We start from the raw sequence: 14449 nt of genomic DNA, 5'->3' as shown, positions 1-14449 counted from the left end.
CTCTCTCTCGATGCCCTCTGTCAAACAGTGAAGGCCGGGGCCTCGCCTCGCCTCTGCCCAGGGCCCAAGGAACAGCTGCAATGTAAACCTGCTAAATTAACCAGGTCTCCGTGAGCCTCACATATGCATTATTCTAATCAAAGCATATTAGATCATCCAGATACTTTAGACATATGGGTCTCTGTATCCTCTTCGCCGTCACCATCTGTTTTTCCTCCTCTGCTTTTTCGAGTTTCTCCTCAGCCTCCATCTAGGTGGATCCCTCATTCACGCAGCTGCCTCTCTAAGAGACGGGCATAGATTTCTAAGCTGCAGCTACTCTGTGACACATTTCCACATCCAGTCAAACTTGGAGCACCATATGTGTGCCTGGCTACGTGTTAAGAGTTTGAGATGCATATTGGATACAATTTAAAGCACTTTGCACAGAATGTACACACACCATGCGCACCACGTAATGAATGAAAATGAGATGAGATCCACTAATAAACGGCGCACAAACTAAATACACTCATCAGAATTTACTGACTTAATGTATTACATCCACCACTTCAGCTGTGCAACCAAAATCTGTGTTCTGACAGACACGATTTAAAGGATTGCACTACTGAATGTTAAAAAGAATATTTATATAAATACATGTAGGGAAACATATACTTTTGAAGCTGTTTGTACCGTTTTATCAATGTTAATATACGGTATATTGTTGTGTTTAGTTAGAGTGGTGCATGTGTTGTTCAGTGTGATTTCTGGACCATACAAGTGTTTCAAAACGTACACAAAAAGGCAAAATGTGAAATGTATTGACACTGGGACTGAGGGGTGTGACGCATGAAGTCGGCAGACAGCCATTTGGCGGTGGCGAGGACGGCGCGCTGTCCATCTGTGACCCTAGTTTTGGCAGCGTGTCTGCTTTTTAGCCAATTCACCAGTTGAATCGGTGCGTCGGTGTGAGAGATCACTCTGATTGGCTGATCGGCTTAGGAAGCCAGGGCACAAACAGACAAATGGGTGTGATGAAAGTAAACAATCCACTCAACAGGAGAGCACGCACAAAAGACACTTTCACATGTTGGTTTTGTCTGAGCGGTCAAACACCAGAAGGTTTTCACGTCACAAAACATGATTATTCAGAAAGAGCAGTTGTGGACCAAGTGATCGGCATTAATGAAGAGAGGCCAGCTCTGTATGTGAGTTTGTAATACAGAAACACAGACTAGTGCCACCTGCTGGTATGGAGAGTTATTATCTCAAAAAGTGTGTTCATGTGCAACTTCTGGATCCCAATCCAAGAAACATGAAACAATGCCACAATTGGTATTTGTTCTTTGTTGTCAGTTTGGTGTGTTCCTTACATCCCATTTATCACATTTTATGTATATACAGAAAAAAAATATGTAATCTAACAATAAATAAAGTATGTTGCACAGTCATTCTGTCAGTGGTCATTCGTTACACCAAAGATGAGCATATTGTAAAATTCAACTGTCTTCCATATGTTGTATAAGCTATAGCCTGACACACCCACATTTATGGAGGGATGGACTGAATATATACCGAGGGGAACATGTCTGCCCTTCTCTGACAAGAACTGAATTCATGACTTCCACCCATTATACAAGCTCAAAGCCATAGTTGTTTGACATTTAATACATCACACCCTAAGACAGCATCCTTTAACACATGCTCAAGTAACTGACCAGGAGCCATCACATCAGCAGTTGTTCTGCTGCAGGCATTTTGACAGCACACACACAGTTTTATCTCCACTTCTCCCACCGCCCAGCTGTGCAGTTACATGTAAGCAGCATCCAGAAACCAGCATGTTCCCGCTTTTAATGTCTGGAAGTGGGAAAGAGGGAATACTCTTGCTGCCATATTGACATGCTTCTGTCAAATCAATATGAAACCAAATTATAAACCGCACAAAATATGCACTGATGGTGAGCTTCCCACGTGTGCATTTTTATTTTAGTTTTGTGGCACTGCTGTGTGGCGGATAACAGCGTTGCCGGAGCATAAAAAAACGTGGACTTACCAGAGTTGGTGATGGTCAGCAGGTCCAGCTGCCTTTGTTGCTGGAATACAGAGAGAGAAGAATAAAAGTCATCAGTTCTCATGTATGATTAGGACTTACAGAGAATATAAAGTCCACCTCACAATTGCCAGATTGGTTAGTCTGCACAGTCACACTCTTAGTTCACCTTTTGCAGTTGTTTTATAAGTGTATTTTTATGTCAGCTCTATTTGTTTCTGCCAACTCAAAATGAACTCTGAACTCCACTACTGTTAAGGTTCATCTCGGTGCAGTTCAATAACAAAAATGAACAAACTATGAATTCGTACAACTACATTTTCAAACTTCTTTTGTGCGAGTTTGTTCACGTGTGAGTGTGACCTCGTTGGTTTTGATGGAGTGTGTTCGGAACAAGTGTGCAATTTTACACTTGATGTCTCCAGCAGCTGAGGAGGAGACTAGAGGAGGTGCTAGCTGGCTACACCACTCTTTAACCTGCTGCCTTTCTGCACACACTGACACACAGACGGACACACACACGCACACACTTGACTGTCGAGCACTGCAGTAATCAACACCTCAGCCCTCCTCATCTACCAGTCCCTCAGGAAAGAAGATCCTCACATCCTAGGAAGGGATGAAGGCTTTCCGTGTATGTGTGTGTGAGAGAGATTGACGCACACAGTATGGCTAGGTCACTGTCAAAGCAAGCTTTTAGGACCAGACATCATTAATATTCAAGCACCATGCTAACCAGTTGCTGAGAGGGATAAGCAAAGAGACTCTCAACATACTTGGAGTTCTTCTCTCCTTAAATACAGAACTGCCTGGAGTGCAAATTCTGATTGGCTCCTGAGCACTTAGTTTAGTGTATAGCAGATGCTCTTCCTCTGAGTGACTTATAATATGTACCATATACACACCGAGTGCAGCAAATGAGGCATTTTAAATGCATGTCCTTCAATGTTGAAGTGAAAGTAAAGAATGCAAAGTCAAACAATATCCACTGTGCCACATGGACCACACAGCTAAATGACCTAAAGGACCATCTTCTAATTTCAGTCATCCAACAACAATCTTGTGAGACTGTTTAAAAATGATAGAAGCAGAGCAGAGGTGGGTAGATGACACATTTAAACTCAGAGCCCTTATTATACTTTGCTGTAAACACGATCAGTTTGGGCATTTCAACATGGAGAGCTACAGTGGTGGAAAAAAGTTTTTGGACACGCCATGCATTTGTGAAATCTTGCACTGAGAATCACTCTTAGGTCTTCAAATATAGTTTCTTTTAGTACAGTCATAGACAAAATACTAAACACATCAAAAAACAGCCATTAAAAACTTAAAATTGATTGGTTCCATAAATTGATCCACTAACGAAGGCCGTGCTTTTCATTAAAAGACACATTTTTCTGTTGCAATGCTTCATGTCTACATAAAGCCAGAACATTTGAAAGTTCTTGGCTAAAAATGGCTAAAACAAGGAACCTAATGCAGGAAAAACGCCTGAAGATACAGATTCTCAGCCAGGAAGTGCAGATACGGTCCTTCAGCAGTTGGATTAACTCTGGAGACGAACCGACAGCTTGGAAGACAAACCAAGATCTGGACGTCCAAGAAATGACCTGATCCGCATGTGCAGGGAAAACCACAGAATGACATCACAGGAGCTGGAAGAAGATTCTGTGGTCAGATGAGTCCAGTTTCCAGCTTTATCCTCCTCCTGCTATTGTGAGGGTACAGAAGGCCAGGCTGAACATTATCTCCAGCATGTACAGAACCTACTGTCAGAAATGGCGCAGGTAGTGTCATGGTTTGGGGATGAATGAGTGCTGCTGGTGTTGGTCATCTCCCTGACTGTGATGGCAGGTTGAACTCTGGAAACTGGACGTTTCAACGAGATCACGCCCCTTTCCAAACATCCAGGACCAGTAGAACTTGGCTGCAGGAGCACAGTATCCAGTGCTATTATTTTTTGTTCAGTTGCGAACACATTCGCTGTTAGTTGACTTTGATACTGACAATATTGAGAACTGACGTATTGAAACTGACAAGAATTTAGTTTTGTTGCAAACAACAAACAAAATACATCTTACTTGTGATTGTTTGATGTAGTCACACCTTTTAAAACACACAAAAAGAGATTTTTGACAAATATTTCATGATAATATTTGAGATTGTGTACAATTGTAAGAATGTCCAAAAACTTTTTTTTCCACCACTGTATGGGAACAACTCGCTTTTGTCAGTCAGCCACTAGTGGACATTTGTTCCTCATTGGCTTCATTTTTAACTTAATTTTCTTCATTTTTCAGTGAAGTGAAAGTGACTGTCAGAGACAGACAAGACTAAAGGTGAGATTTTAGTTGAGTACTCAATAACGTGTGCACGCCAGAAAAGGAAATAGTATTTTGTCAGTAGTCTTACAAGATAGATGCTAACATGCAATAACATATGAAGTAAAGACAGAATGCTTTACTACTAGTAACTTCATTAGCCACACACACTTGCGTGGTAGTGCACATATTTTGACATGTAACTTAGAGCAAACAAACTGTAAGTCAGTACATGGCTGCAGTGCGCTATTTGTTGTGGCAGAGGTATAGAGGTCACTGTGACAATGTGAGAAACAGACAAGATGAGATCGTATAATGTACCGCAACACACGCTCACACACACACACTTGCCCTATCAGCACATACATACTCACACACACAGTGCTGTCACTACCACCTGCAGAGACCACCTCCCACACTTACTCAGATATGGGGTTGAGGCGGGAATCAGCAACAACAGAGAAACATTTACACCTTGAATTTTTTTGACTGCTGCTGTGCAGCCTAGAATCAAAGCCTTTACACGAAACACAAAATAAAACGCATATTTGTTGAAACAACAACAGTGAAAAGTCTCAGGCAAAGCCTTCTTGGCATGTACAGCAGTGTACAGTATAGATCTTTTTAGGTTTTTAGGATTTTGAACTGTATTTTTTTCTCAATAGTTTGGTTTTAAAATATGCTGTATACTATAGCTTATGCTACAACTCAATAACAAATAATAATAATAATAATATTAGTGCATGTGTGCTGTACCAACTTTCTGAAAATGGAAGTCTATAGTGAGCAGACAGGTTGACTAAATTATCACTTGGATTGCACAGCACCCTCTACTGGCTCTGCAGACCTCTACAAGTAAGAGTACTAGAGTGCAAATCTAAACATTATGTCTGATTTTGATACAACAGATCTATGGAAAATACAAGGACCAAAGAAATTCTAAAATGTGATGACATATTAAAATTTATCCTCTGCCATCATGTGTCATTTTATACTTTCTGTCACATACACACACACACTGCAAATCAAGCACTTTCAGCATGTCAGTACTTTACAAGGGTAATGAACCTGCGCTAAAGAACTACAACACACTACCACTTCTCTTGCTGATGCTTTTGTTTCGGGGGTTGGGGGGTTACATTAACAAAAGAATTTCAGGGCGGGAAATAGGATTGAACTAATCTTTATCAAACATATCCCTGAGCTGAGGGATCACACCCTGGATGAAGCCAGCCTCACCTCACTGCCCTCTCACTGCGATACTGACAAACACACTCTGCAACACATGAAACCAAATACAGTGAATGTGTGTTGCTAAGTGATTAAATCCTAATTAGTACACATTAAAAGGTGCATGAGATTAGAAGCACAGGAAAGTAAAATCACAATCTTATGGTATTTAAATGCTTATGCATACTTTTCATGGTTGACAGCTTAACTAATTAGACTGACCCGATGCAGTCGACTACACCTGAACGGAAACCCAAGAACATCATTATTTGCAAAAACCGTCTGCCTGAAATCCACAGATGTTTACCACAGGTCAATCTAGACTCGAACTGCCAGTTAAAGTGTTATTAGGTCAGAAAACAAGAAAGCAGTTGGGAGTCAGAGGTGACGGCCACTCCAGCTGTCACTGTGGTCTAGCCAGCCTTTGTGGACTCTGGGGCTGCGTGGCCAGCAGCCCGGTAAACAACACAGATATATACCAGGAGACCGGAGCCACAAATAGACTTAAAATAGCTCCAGTGTTATATGAGAACATAATGAACTTTTATTTTCCCGTGTATGCAACTGGAGAAGAAAACCTGCTTGTGGGTGTTATATGAGCGCACGTCTTGATAAAGTTCGATCTCTGCCTCCATAAGAAGAAAGACGCAATTTTGCAAAGACTTTACACCAATTGAAAATTGATATTCTGACTAAAAGACAAACCACTCAGTTTCTCTACAAATGTCTTTATCAGATTCTCATGTCATTAGTTTCTATTTTTCTCTCTTGAATATTACTAGAAATACATTTTCTAATTTTATAGCCTCCCAATATGGGTGTGACAGCTGCCACCCCCATGAAGAAATCAATAATGTTCTAATTAGGATAAATATGATCATTAACTGGACCAATCGGTAGGCCAGATAGCCAAATGTGCCATCATCCTATACTCTGGGTGGGAAGAGGAGGAGGAAGAGTCAAATGGGGAGACAGCAGTGGAAAAACCATTAATGTACTAAACCCCTACTTTATGAGTAAATTAAATATTCATGCACAATCTACCCAAAACCCATTTGCCAACATTTCCTCCAGAATTTACTTTTCATATTTGCTGATTGTTATCACACAGAAATGAGAGGCTGAGAAAATAGAAGGATAGAGGAGGCAGAGGGACTAGCTAGGAGGGGAGGGGAGAGGAGTGGAGGAGGGGAGGGGAGGGAGGAGTAACTAAAATCCCAGCCATCATTTTGTAGCTCATTTCAAATTAATTTAAAGTCAATATGGCTAAATTACACAGCCCCAGCCAACATCCAACTCACAGACAGTTTTTAAAGAAAGAATTTGATGTTGTTATGGGTGAGGAATGCTATTAAAGTGGACCTCTATTAGCAGGAAAATATGATGCTGTGTATCAAAGTTTATTTTCAGAAAATGTTCAATTATTTTGTGTTATTATATATTTTACTACTTGGTCATTTGGGAACAGAAATAAGCGGCAAACACAATTACATATACCTTTGAGGTATGTGTGAGGACACACAGGAAGAGACTAGCAGTGATGTGGTGACAAGATGCCGTGGCATATAACTCAGCGGGTTATAGCTGTGATAGGTTGAAAAAAAAATGAGGAGCGGTGACACAGTGTTTGAGCTGACAGCAGAAGGAAGCGACCACAACTTTGGTTCCTACCAAATTCACATTAGACAGCAGCGTCTTTTTAAACAGAGAGCAGGTGGAAAGGAGAGCTAGTTCATGATCTATGCCTGCGATTTAAGGAACCAAAGTGGGCCTATATATGAACTAGAAAAGATGTTTCTAGCTTCGCCTGCTACCAACGTGCATAGAAGAGGAAAAGAGAGATCAAGGCTCCAGCAGCACTTCTAGTATATAAAACAATTTTTATCGGCTTATGGCTGTAACGCCATGACCATCAGCATCATCAAGACACATACTGAAAAGGACATTTTACATAATGTAGGAGGTAAAAACAACAACAACAACAACAACAACAACAAAAACAATCTGTGAACTACAGGAAAACTGAGTTGCCTTGGAAAGTACAGTCCAAAATGTCAACTAGCCACCAACTCTCACATGCAAACCGATGGGTATTGAGTTAATCTTTTCATGTAGGAGATATGCAAAATCCGAGTTGTCCTGGCCACCTGGCCAACATTTAATGGGTATAAGTAAAACACTCCATATTACTGAGAAGGACTGCAGAGTTTTGTAGAGGTTAACCAGTCAAAAAATCCCTTTCACATTGTTGTCTGTCAACTGTTGTCACACTGCTGACATTAGTACCTGTATAACAAAACACATGCACCCTCACACGTACACAAACATCCCCATATCATGTCTGTGAAGGTTCTCAGTCACCCGTCATGGTGATCCAAAAGGTGTTGAATAAAGGCAACTGGACTTCTTTATTCCACGCCTTTTGGATCCCCATATCATATATCCAGGGTCACTGTGGGAGTGGGTGGTTGGTGGAGCTGTGAGCGAGATCATCTTTGTCAATAGCCTGACTAATCTTCCATTTTCCTCTGTCTCATTGCATCTCTGCTCTGTCTACCTCTGTCTACGTCATCTGCTAAAATAATCCAATCACCTCATCTGAGTCACTGTTTTCACTTCTCTGTATGCTCATAGAGCTAAAACCCTACTACACACACACACACATGAACGCACACACACACACTGGCTGAACTGATCTGCAGCACTCTAGAGGTAAAAGGGGAACCTGATGCATTCGCCTGTCTGTTTGCCTTACTGCCTCTTACTCATAGTCCCTTGGTAACAAAGAGGGGAGGTGAGGTAAGAATGAGGTAACTGGATGAACTTTTTAGGTCACGGATGGGTGTGGCAGTCTGGACCAATAAAATTGCACATATATCATAATGTCAGGAGAATACAGGTGATAAGGAGTCAGGGAAATCAGGTTTTCCAAAACTGCAAAACATAGTGGTTCTAAACTGATAATTTTCTCTATAATTACATTAGCATCTTCAATTGATACACCATATGTAAACAACAGCAAAGACTACACAGACTAAAACCAGATATATTTGCTGAACATGACAAAAATGGAGCAGAGATTTTATCACATTACTAGAAAATGGCTGCTCGCCAGCAGAAATGTGATCATGTGTTCCCTTGTATGACAGCCTGAGGTAACGTGTGTTGTGGCACTAGGAAGAGGAGAGAGAGGATGGGAGCTGAGGGGATGGAAAGCAGGGCTTTGTTGCGTGACCAGGAGCCCTCGGTTAAAAATACAACAAACCCAATAAAAGATTTATTCCTTCTGAGAGGGGAGAGCAGCTTCCTCCTGAGTGGAAGGAGAGGACAGCTATAGTCACCGGCACACGGCGCACACACCTCCCTGCTGCTGCCGTTACTGCACATCACCAACACTGTACATTGCAGTAATTTGATGATATGCACACCAGCTGGCATGTATATTCAGTTATAATACATGCTGACACCGGCAGGCAGTGAGTCAAACACATGAACACTGTATAGTATGGCTACGCTCTGTATATACAGTGTGGTCACAGACATGAGCAGCGCTGGCTTTTCTGAGCACTTAAAAAACATGATTCAATTCCATCTTGATCATTAAATATTCATGAAGGCCAATTAAAAGAGCAGCTAAGCTGGCCGTGAGGACCCCTCCATATTTCTGTCCCAGGCAGTCTGTCAGGTTGTCTGGTTTTTGATCAAGGTCTAAGTTGTATGGCCATGGTGGCCCACTTATCTTTTTTTCACATTTTCAAACAGTTTAAAAGGCAATAACTCGATCCAACTGGCTAGTACTGGCCCAGCCAGCCAGATGGCAACAACATGCCCCGTTAACGCGGCACTAAGGCTAAAGTGGCCGTGGGTGTGAGATCATGTGTTATCCATGTGTGAATGACAGTGTGCCTGTTTGACAAGGACATTGCTGTCTGTGACAGCCAACTTAAGGACACATCTCTTTGCCTTTACTTTGAGAAACTCTGAACAAAATGTAGATGTGTTTTGACTAAGAAATAAATACAAGTCATGATGAGTCTCTCTGCTGTACAAGGTGCTCTTGAGCAGAGAATACCACGGACTAGTGCATGCTCTGTGGGACGCTTGAGAAGACGTTGATTGTTTTATTTCATTGCACATAAACTTGGAAATGCCTCACATCAGGAAGGTTCTGGGTTCTAATCTATCGGCCAACTGGGGCCTTTCTGTGTGGAGTGAGCTTGTTCCCCGTGTGCTTGTGTGGATTCTCTGGCTTCTTGCCACAATCCAAAGACATGCTCGTTAGGTTCACTGGTGGTAGACTGGAGACCTGTCCAGAGTCCACAGAGGACAAGCCAATGACAGGTGGGATAGGCTCAAGTCCCCCGCAACCCTACAGAGGACAAGCAGGGGGCATTACAGAAAATATATAAATGAAAACAGTCTGATTTCAGTTGTAACTTCATGTTAGGAGACGCTGGATAACTACAGATAATACGTGAAGGTCTCCTGTCCTTCTTATCTTCCAGGCGTCTTTACATAAAAGTTAAAATATGTGTGGGCTTGCAAGACTACGTATCTGTGTGTAACACAACCTTGTGACAATTCAATGCTCTGCTGGGACACTTTTACCTGTACCACCCAACTAGACCAGAACAGACACCCCCAGCCCACATACATGACACTCCTTGATGGCAGCAGGATAGAGCCTGACACACACACACATACAAAAGGTTTAGGAACAACTACAAAAAAACATGAAGGACAGAACAAGATGTTGGCCTGGCCTTCAAATTCACTAGATCCCAAACTGATCAAGTATACGTGGGATGATCCACAGAGGCCCCTCCCCTCAACCCATAGGACCCAAAGACCCCCACTAACAACATCCTGTTTCTAGAAACCACAGGACACCCTCAGAAGACACATGTCCATTCTCTGATAAGTCACAAATATTTTGGAGGCACAAGGAAAACCTACACAATATTAGGAAGGTGGTCATAATGTTATGCCTGATTGGTGTACGTGTGTTCATGGATGCACAGATGCATAGCCCCTGCTGATCCAAGACTTTCCAGTGTGACCTGGCAAAGAATCAATGACAACGTCTTGACACCAGGGGCCAATCAATGAGCTGAGGACACTGATGGCATACTTGATACTTCAACACACAACTGCACTCAAACGTGCGCATACACAGATGGACTCTGTCCTATCATCATTTCCCCACTGGGCGGTGATTGACCCCTGCCTGGTGGAGTGTAGGTGTAGTGACCTGGTATTTACCAGAAAACGCAGAATCGATGCCCTCCGAGTTGGAGACACACAGTCAGGAGAGAGAAGGCTGCAGGACTGAGCAGAGATTCAGACTTGGCTGCTCTACTGTTAATTGGCCTTTTTATAAGGGAAGAACAATCAGGCAAATTATAAATCCTAGTTTATGAACTGAATTATCATTATTTTTTTGTTTTTTCTTATAAATACAAAACTGTCGGCTTTTCTTAAAAGTTTTTCTTTTTCACTTGTGAAAAAGTTAAATTGAAAAGTCTTTGTAGAATTATGTCTTTTTGGTTATGTTAATTAAAACAAATGACACTGTCCTTCGTTGACAAGTTTAAGAGAACAACCTTTCCAGAACAGTGTGTTGTCTCTGTTATATATATATATATATATATAGGAAACACCCAATTGTCAGTAGTATAGTGGAAAAACCCACACTGGTTTTACAGTCTGGTGTATTTCCATCATTTTCTGTTAAGGGTCTTCAATCAACTATGAGAGATTGAAAATGGAACTGAGTTTCTTCCACATGGAACTTGGAGCTCAAACCTTCAGGGGTTTCAACAAACTTTCCAATTTTTTTGCGACTCAAACTGAAGCTTGTGGTCCGGCTCTTTACAACTGTGAACTTGAATATTGACTTCCCTCTCTGTCTTCAGACCAACGCTATTGGAGTATCAATAGACAAGATGTAAGGTTGAAAAGTTCACCCATCTCTCCTCGGGGGCCTAATTGGAGCTGAAGGTCAGGAGACGTGTATGTTTCTATTGGTTTATTGCCTTTATGGATCCAGTGAGAGCGGTGAATGTGTATGTGTTCAAGTCATGAAACAGTTCGGCTCTCTTGTGTCTTAATGCCTTTTTCCATCTCACAACCTGCTATTTTTTTTTATTTTTCATGATATCCTACAAAACAAATTCAAATGTCTGTTATCTTCAAGTAGCCAGACAGACGGAAACATATTAGAAAAGAAATAAAACAAAATGTTGTGTGACTAAAGCTTTTTCTCCAGCACAACTTTTCCATTTAGTTGAGTTCAATCAGGTACTGGAATGGAGGGCTAAATAGCTCTTTAAAGCTGAAGCAGGCTGGACCGCTGTGTTACTGGTAATTAAGCGGGACAATAATTAGCTTCGAGCAGACGAGAGAAAGGGAAGGCGGGGAGGAGTTTGAGGGAGATACACAGAAACACAAATGCAAGCAGACCCAAACAACACACAATTCAACTGCAAGATGTGAGAGTTGTGTGTGTGTGTCTTTTTCATCATGTCTAAACAGCCAACACCCTCTCCAGATGTTGGTGTATGGACCAGATGGATGCTCTTGTGTCTTCTAATCTCATTTTGGAATGAGAGTGGAAATCGAGAATGAGGGAGCAGGGCAATATTTAAAGGGCACTTATTTGACGGGGACAAACTCGCAAGAAGTATCTGAGCACAAAGGAGTGAGATAAAGCTGTGGTGTGCAGCATGTCTCCCTCCTTCACTCTTTCTCAGTCTGTCAGGAGAGGGTCAGCTCGCTGCCAGTACTGTGTGACTTGGAACCTAAAAATCAATTTAACATCGGAGCTAAACAAAGCTGCATTGACCATCACAGGCACCTGGCTTATGGCCAGTTCTATTAGCTGTGTGAGTATGTGCTTGTCTGTGAACCGGACTGGTCAAGAGGTTGAGCAGTGCTGCTGTGGACCATGTCTGGTCTGCTCTTGTATAACTTGTCTGCGTAGGAATACAGGAAGACAGAAATAGCAGCCAGTGTGGCATCTAATGCATGCCACAGCATTTCTGTTCATCGCTCGCAATGTTAAAGCCAAACAACTGAATTATCAGCTTCATACAAAACTTAGATAAGAAAAGCAAGTCAGAATGAAGACAGCTAAAGTAGAAATCACATGGAAGAAGAGACGCACTTTAAATAAAAGCAGAATATTCAGTCATTTACATAAAGTACAGTAAAATCAAAGTTGCAATAAACAACAAAAAAAAAAAAAAAAAAAAAAACACAGGAAACACAAAAACAAAGAAGAGGGAAAGAAGATCAGATAATTAAAAAGAGCTCTCAGGCTGAGTTAAACACCAAAGAATAGGACTTATTTTGAAGACAGGATTTGTCTGCAAAAGAAAGTCTCCCCCTGGTGCTTCAACCTTGTTCTTGGGACAATCAGACATCAAACAAGCAAGTGATCAGTGGGCCTTAACATGTAGGAGATCATAGGCCTCAGTTGGAACCTGTTTCTTTAGTGAATTGGGGCACAAACTCAAAATTTTGAAAATCAATCCTAAAACATACAGTGAAAAGAGGCGAGTATAGGAGAAATAGGTTCTTATGTGCGTGCTCTTTTAACAGATGAACTACATTCTACAACAACTGCAAGAGTGGCAGAGAGGTTTGGATAACAGCAGCATACATGACTTCAAATCCTTAAAATACAATTACAATAAACACTGGAAGCCAAGTAACTGGAAGACACTTGGTCAAGATAGTATAGTTCCAAAAAGGAAGATCCCTTCATGTTTACTAGTCATTTATTTATGAGGTCAATAAGATCATTATCATGTAACTCACATGAATACAGTACATCCCTGTGTTGTATTACACTCTCCTCTGTGCTTTTTAAAAATAAATGTCCATGCATCCATTTTTCACCACTTATGTGGGTTTTAGTGGCAGCAAGCTCCCGTGGATCTCAAAGCTTTACCAGGCTAAACGGGATTACTTAAACTTTTCATGTACTGTCTCTGCCCTGAGGTCTCTTCCAGGTTGGATACATCTGGACCCCTCAGGCCTCTGAGCAGTTTCACCCACAAGTGGCTGAACCATCTCACCTGGCTCCTTTCAAAGCAGAGCTCCCTCTGAATGTCTGTCACCCTGTCTCACTGTCTGCACAAAGCCACACACCAGGAAACGTAAGCCAGTTGTTGCTTCTTGTTTCCAAGGAGAGAAGAGAAGCTCAGTGTTGGGTTAATCAGTAACCTCACATTGAGACTCAAGATTCATTTTCATCCCATCCGCAGGCAAGAGCAGGCATGCCATCTTTTAGCTTATAACCTTAAGACTCGAATTCTTGGCTCCAGTCTGAGTGTCTATGAAAATGACATGACTGATTACACGGCCCATTGTTGACAAAGTCTAAAATTCAAAGAGAATATTCTAGCTAAGTTAGTCATTTATTGTGGCATAATTCAAAATTGAATTATATTTACATACTTCTAACGTCAACTGTGAAAAATGAACAACAAAAAAAGCTATTTGTTTTTAGGCTTGGTTTAAAAAATGTGATTCAAATCAATCATTCAACCTTCATTAGATAATGTTTTAAGATAAAAACCATTCCCTGCATCCTCTCATTAGTAATCTTGTTATGGTTTTGTCTAGTCTTGCAATGAGATTAAAGCTGCCTGAAAGCTGATGAGTGACAGCATTTAGGGTTTAAAAGTATAACGACTTAGAAGAGCTGGAAAAAGGAAAGCCAATATGCAGGATGTGCCAACTAGAGGCACATATTTGTGCTTTGTGAAAATCTCCTTAGTAAATCGAAATCAAAATCTCTTTAGTAAGTAAAATGAATTGTGAAACTGAAACATTGCTAACGAATTGATGAATGAAT

General features: G+C 41.3%; 1 protein-coding gene across 1 annotated transcript in view; it reads right to left on the bottom strand.

The window, feature by feature from the left end:
- agbl4 (AGBL carboxypeptidase 4) overlaps nt 1-14449 on the bottom strand; it is a 253123-nt gene that overhangs the window by 81457 nt on the left and 157217 nt on the right. Inside the window, exon 6 of the mRNA XM_047587733.1 lies at nt 2039-2078. Coding sequence (XP_047443689.1) covers nt 2039-2078 — 40 coding nt within the window. The remainder of the gene's footprint in view (nt 1-2038; nt 2079-14449) is intronic.

The sequence above is a fragment of the Mugil cephalus genome, chromosome 6 (assembly GCF_022458985.1).
Source record: "Mugil cephalus isolate CIBA_MC_2020 chromosome 6, CIBA_Mcephalus_1.1, whole genome shotgun sequence".
Taxonomy (NCBI): Eukaryota; Metazoa; Chordata; class Actinopteri; order Mugiliformes; family Mugilidae; genus Mugil; species Mugil cephalus.
Note: the sequence above shows the minus strand (reverse complement) of the source record. Positions and strands in the feature narration are given on the sequence as shown.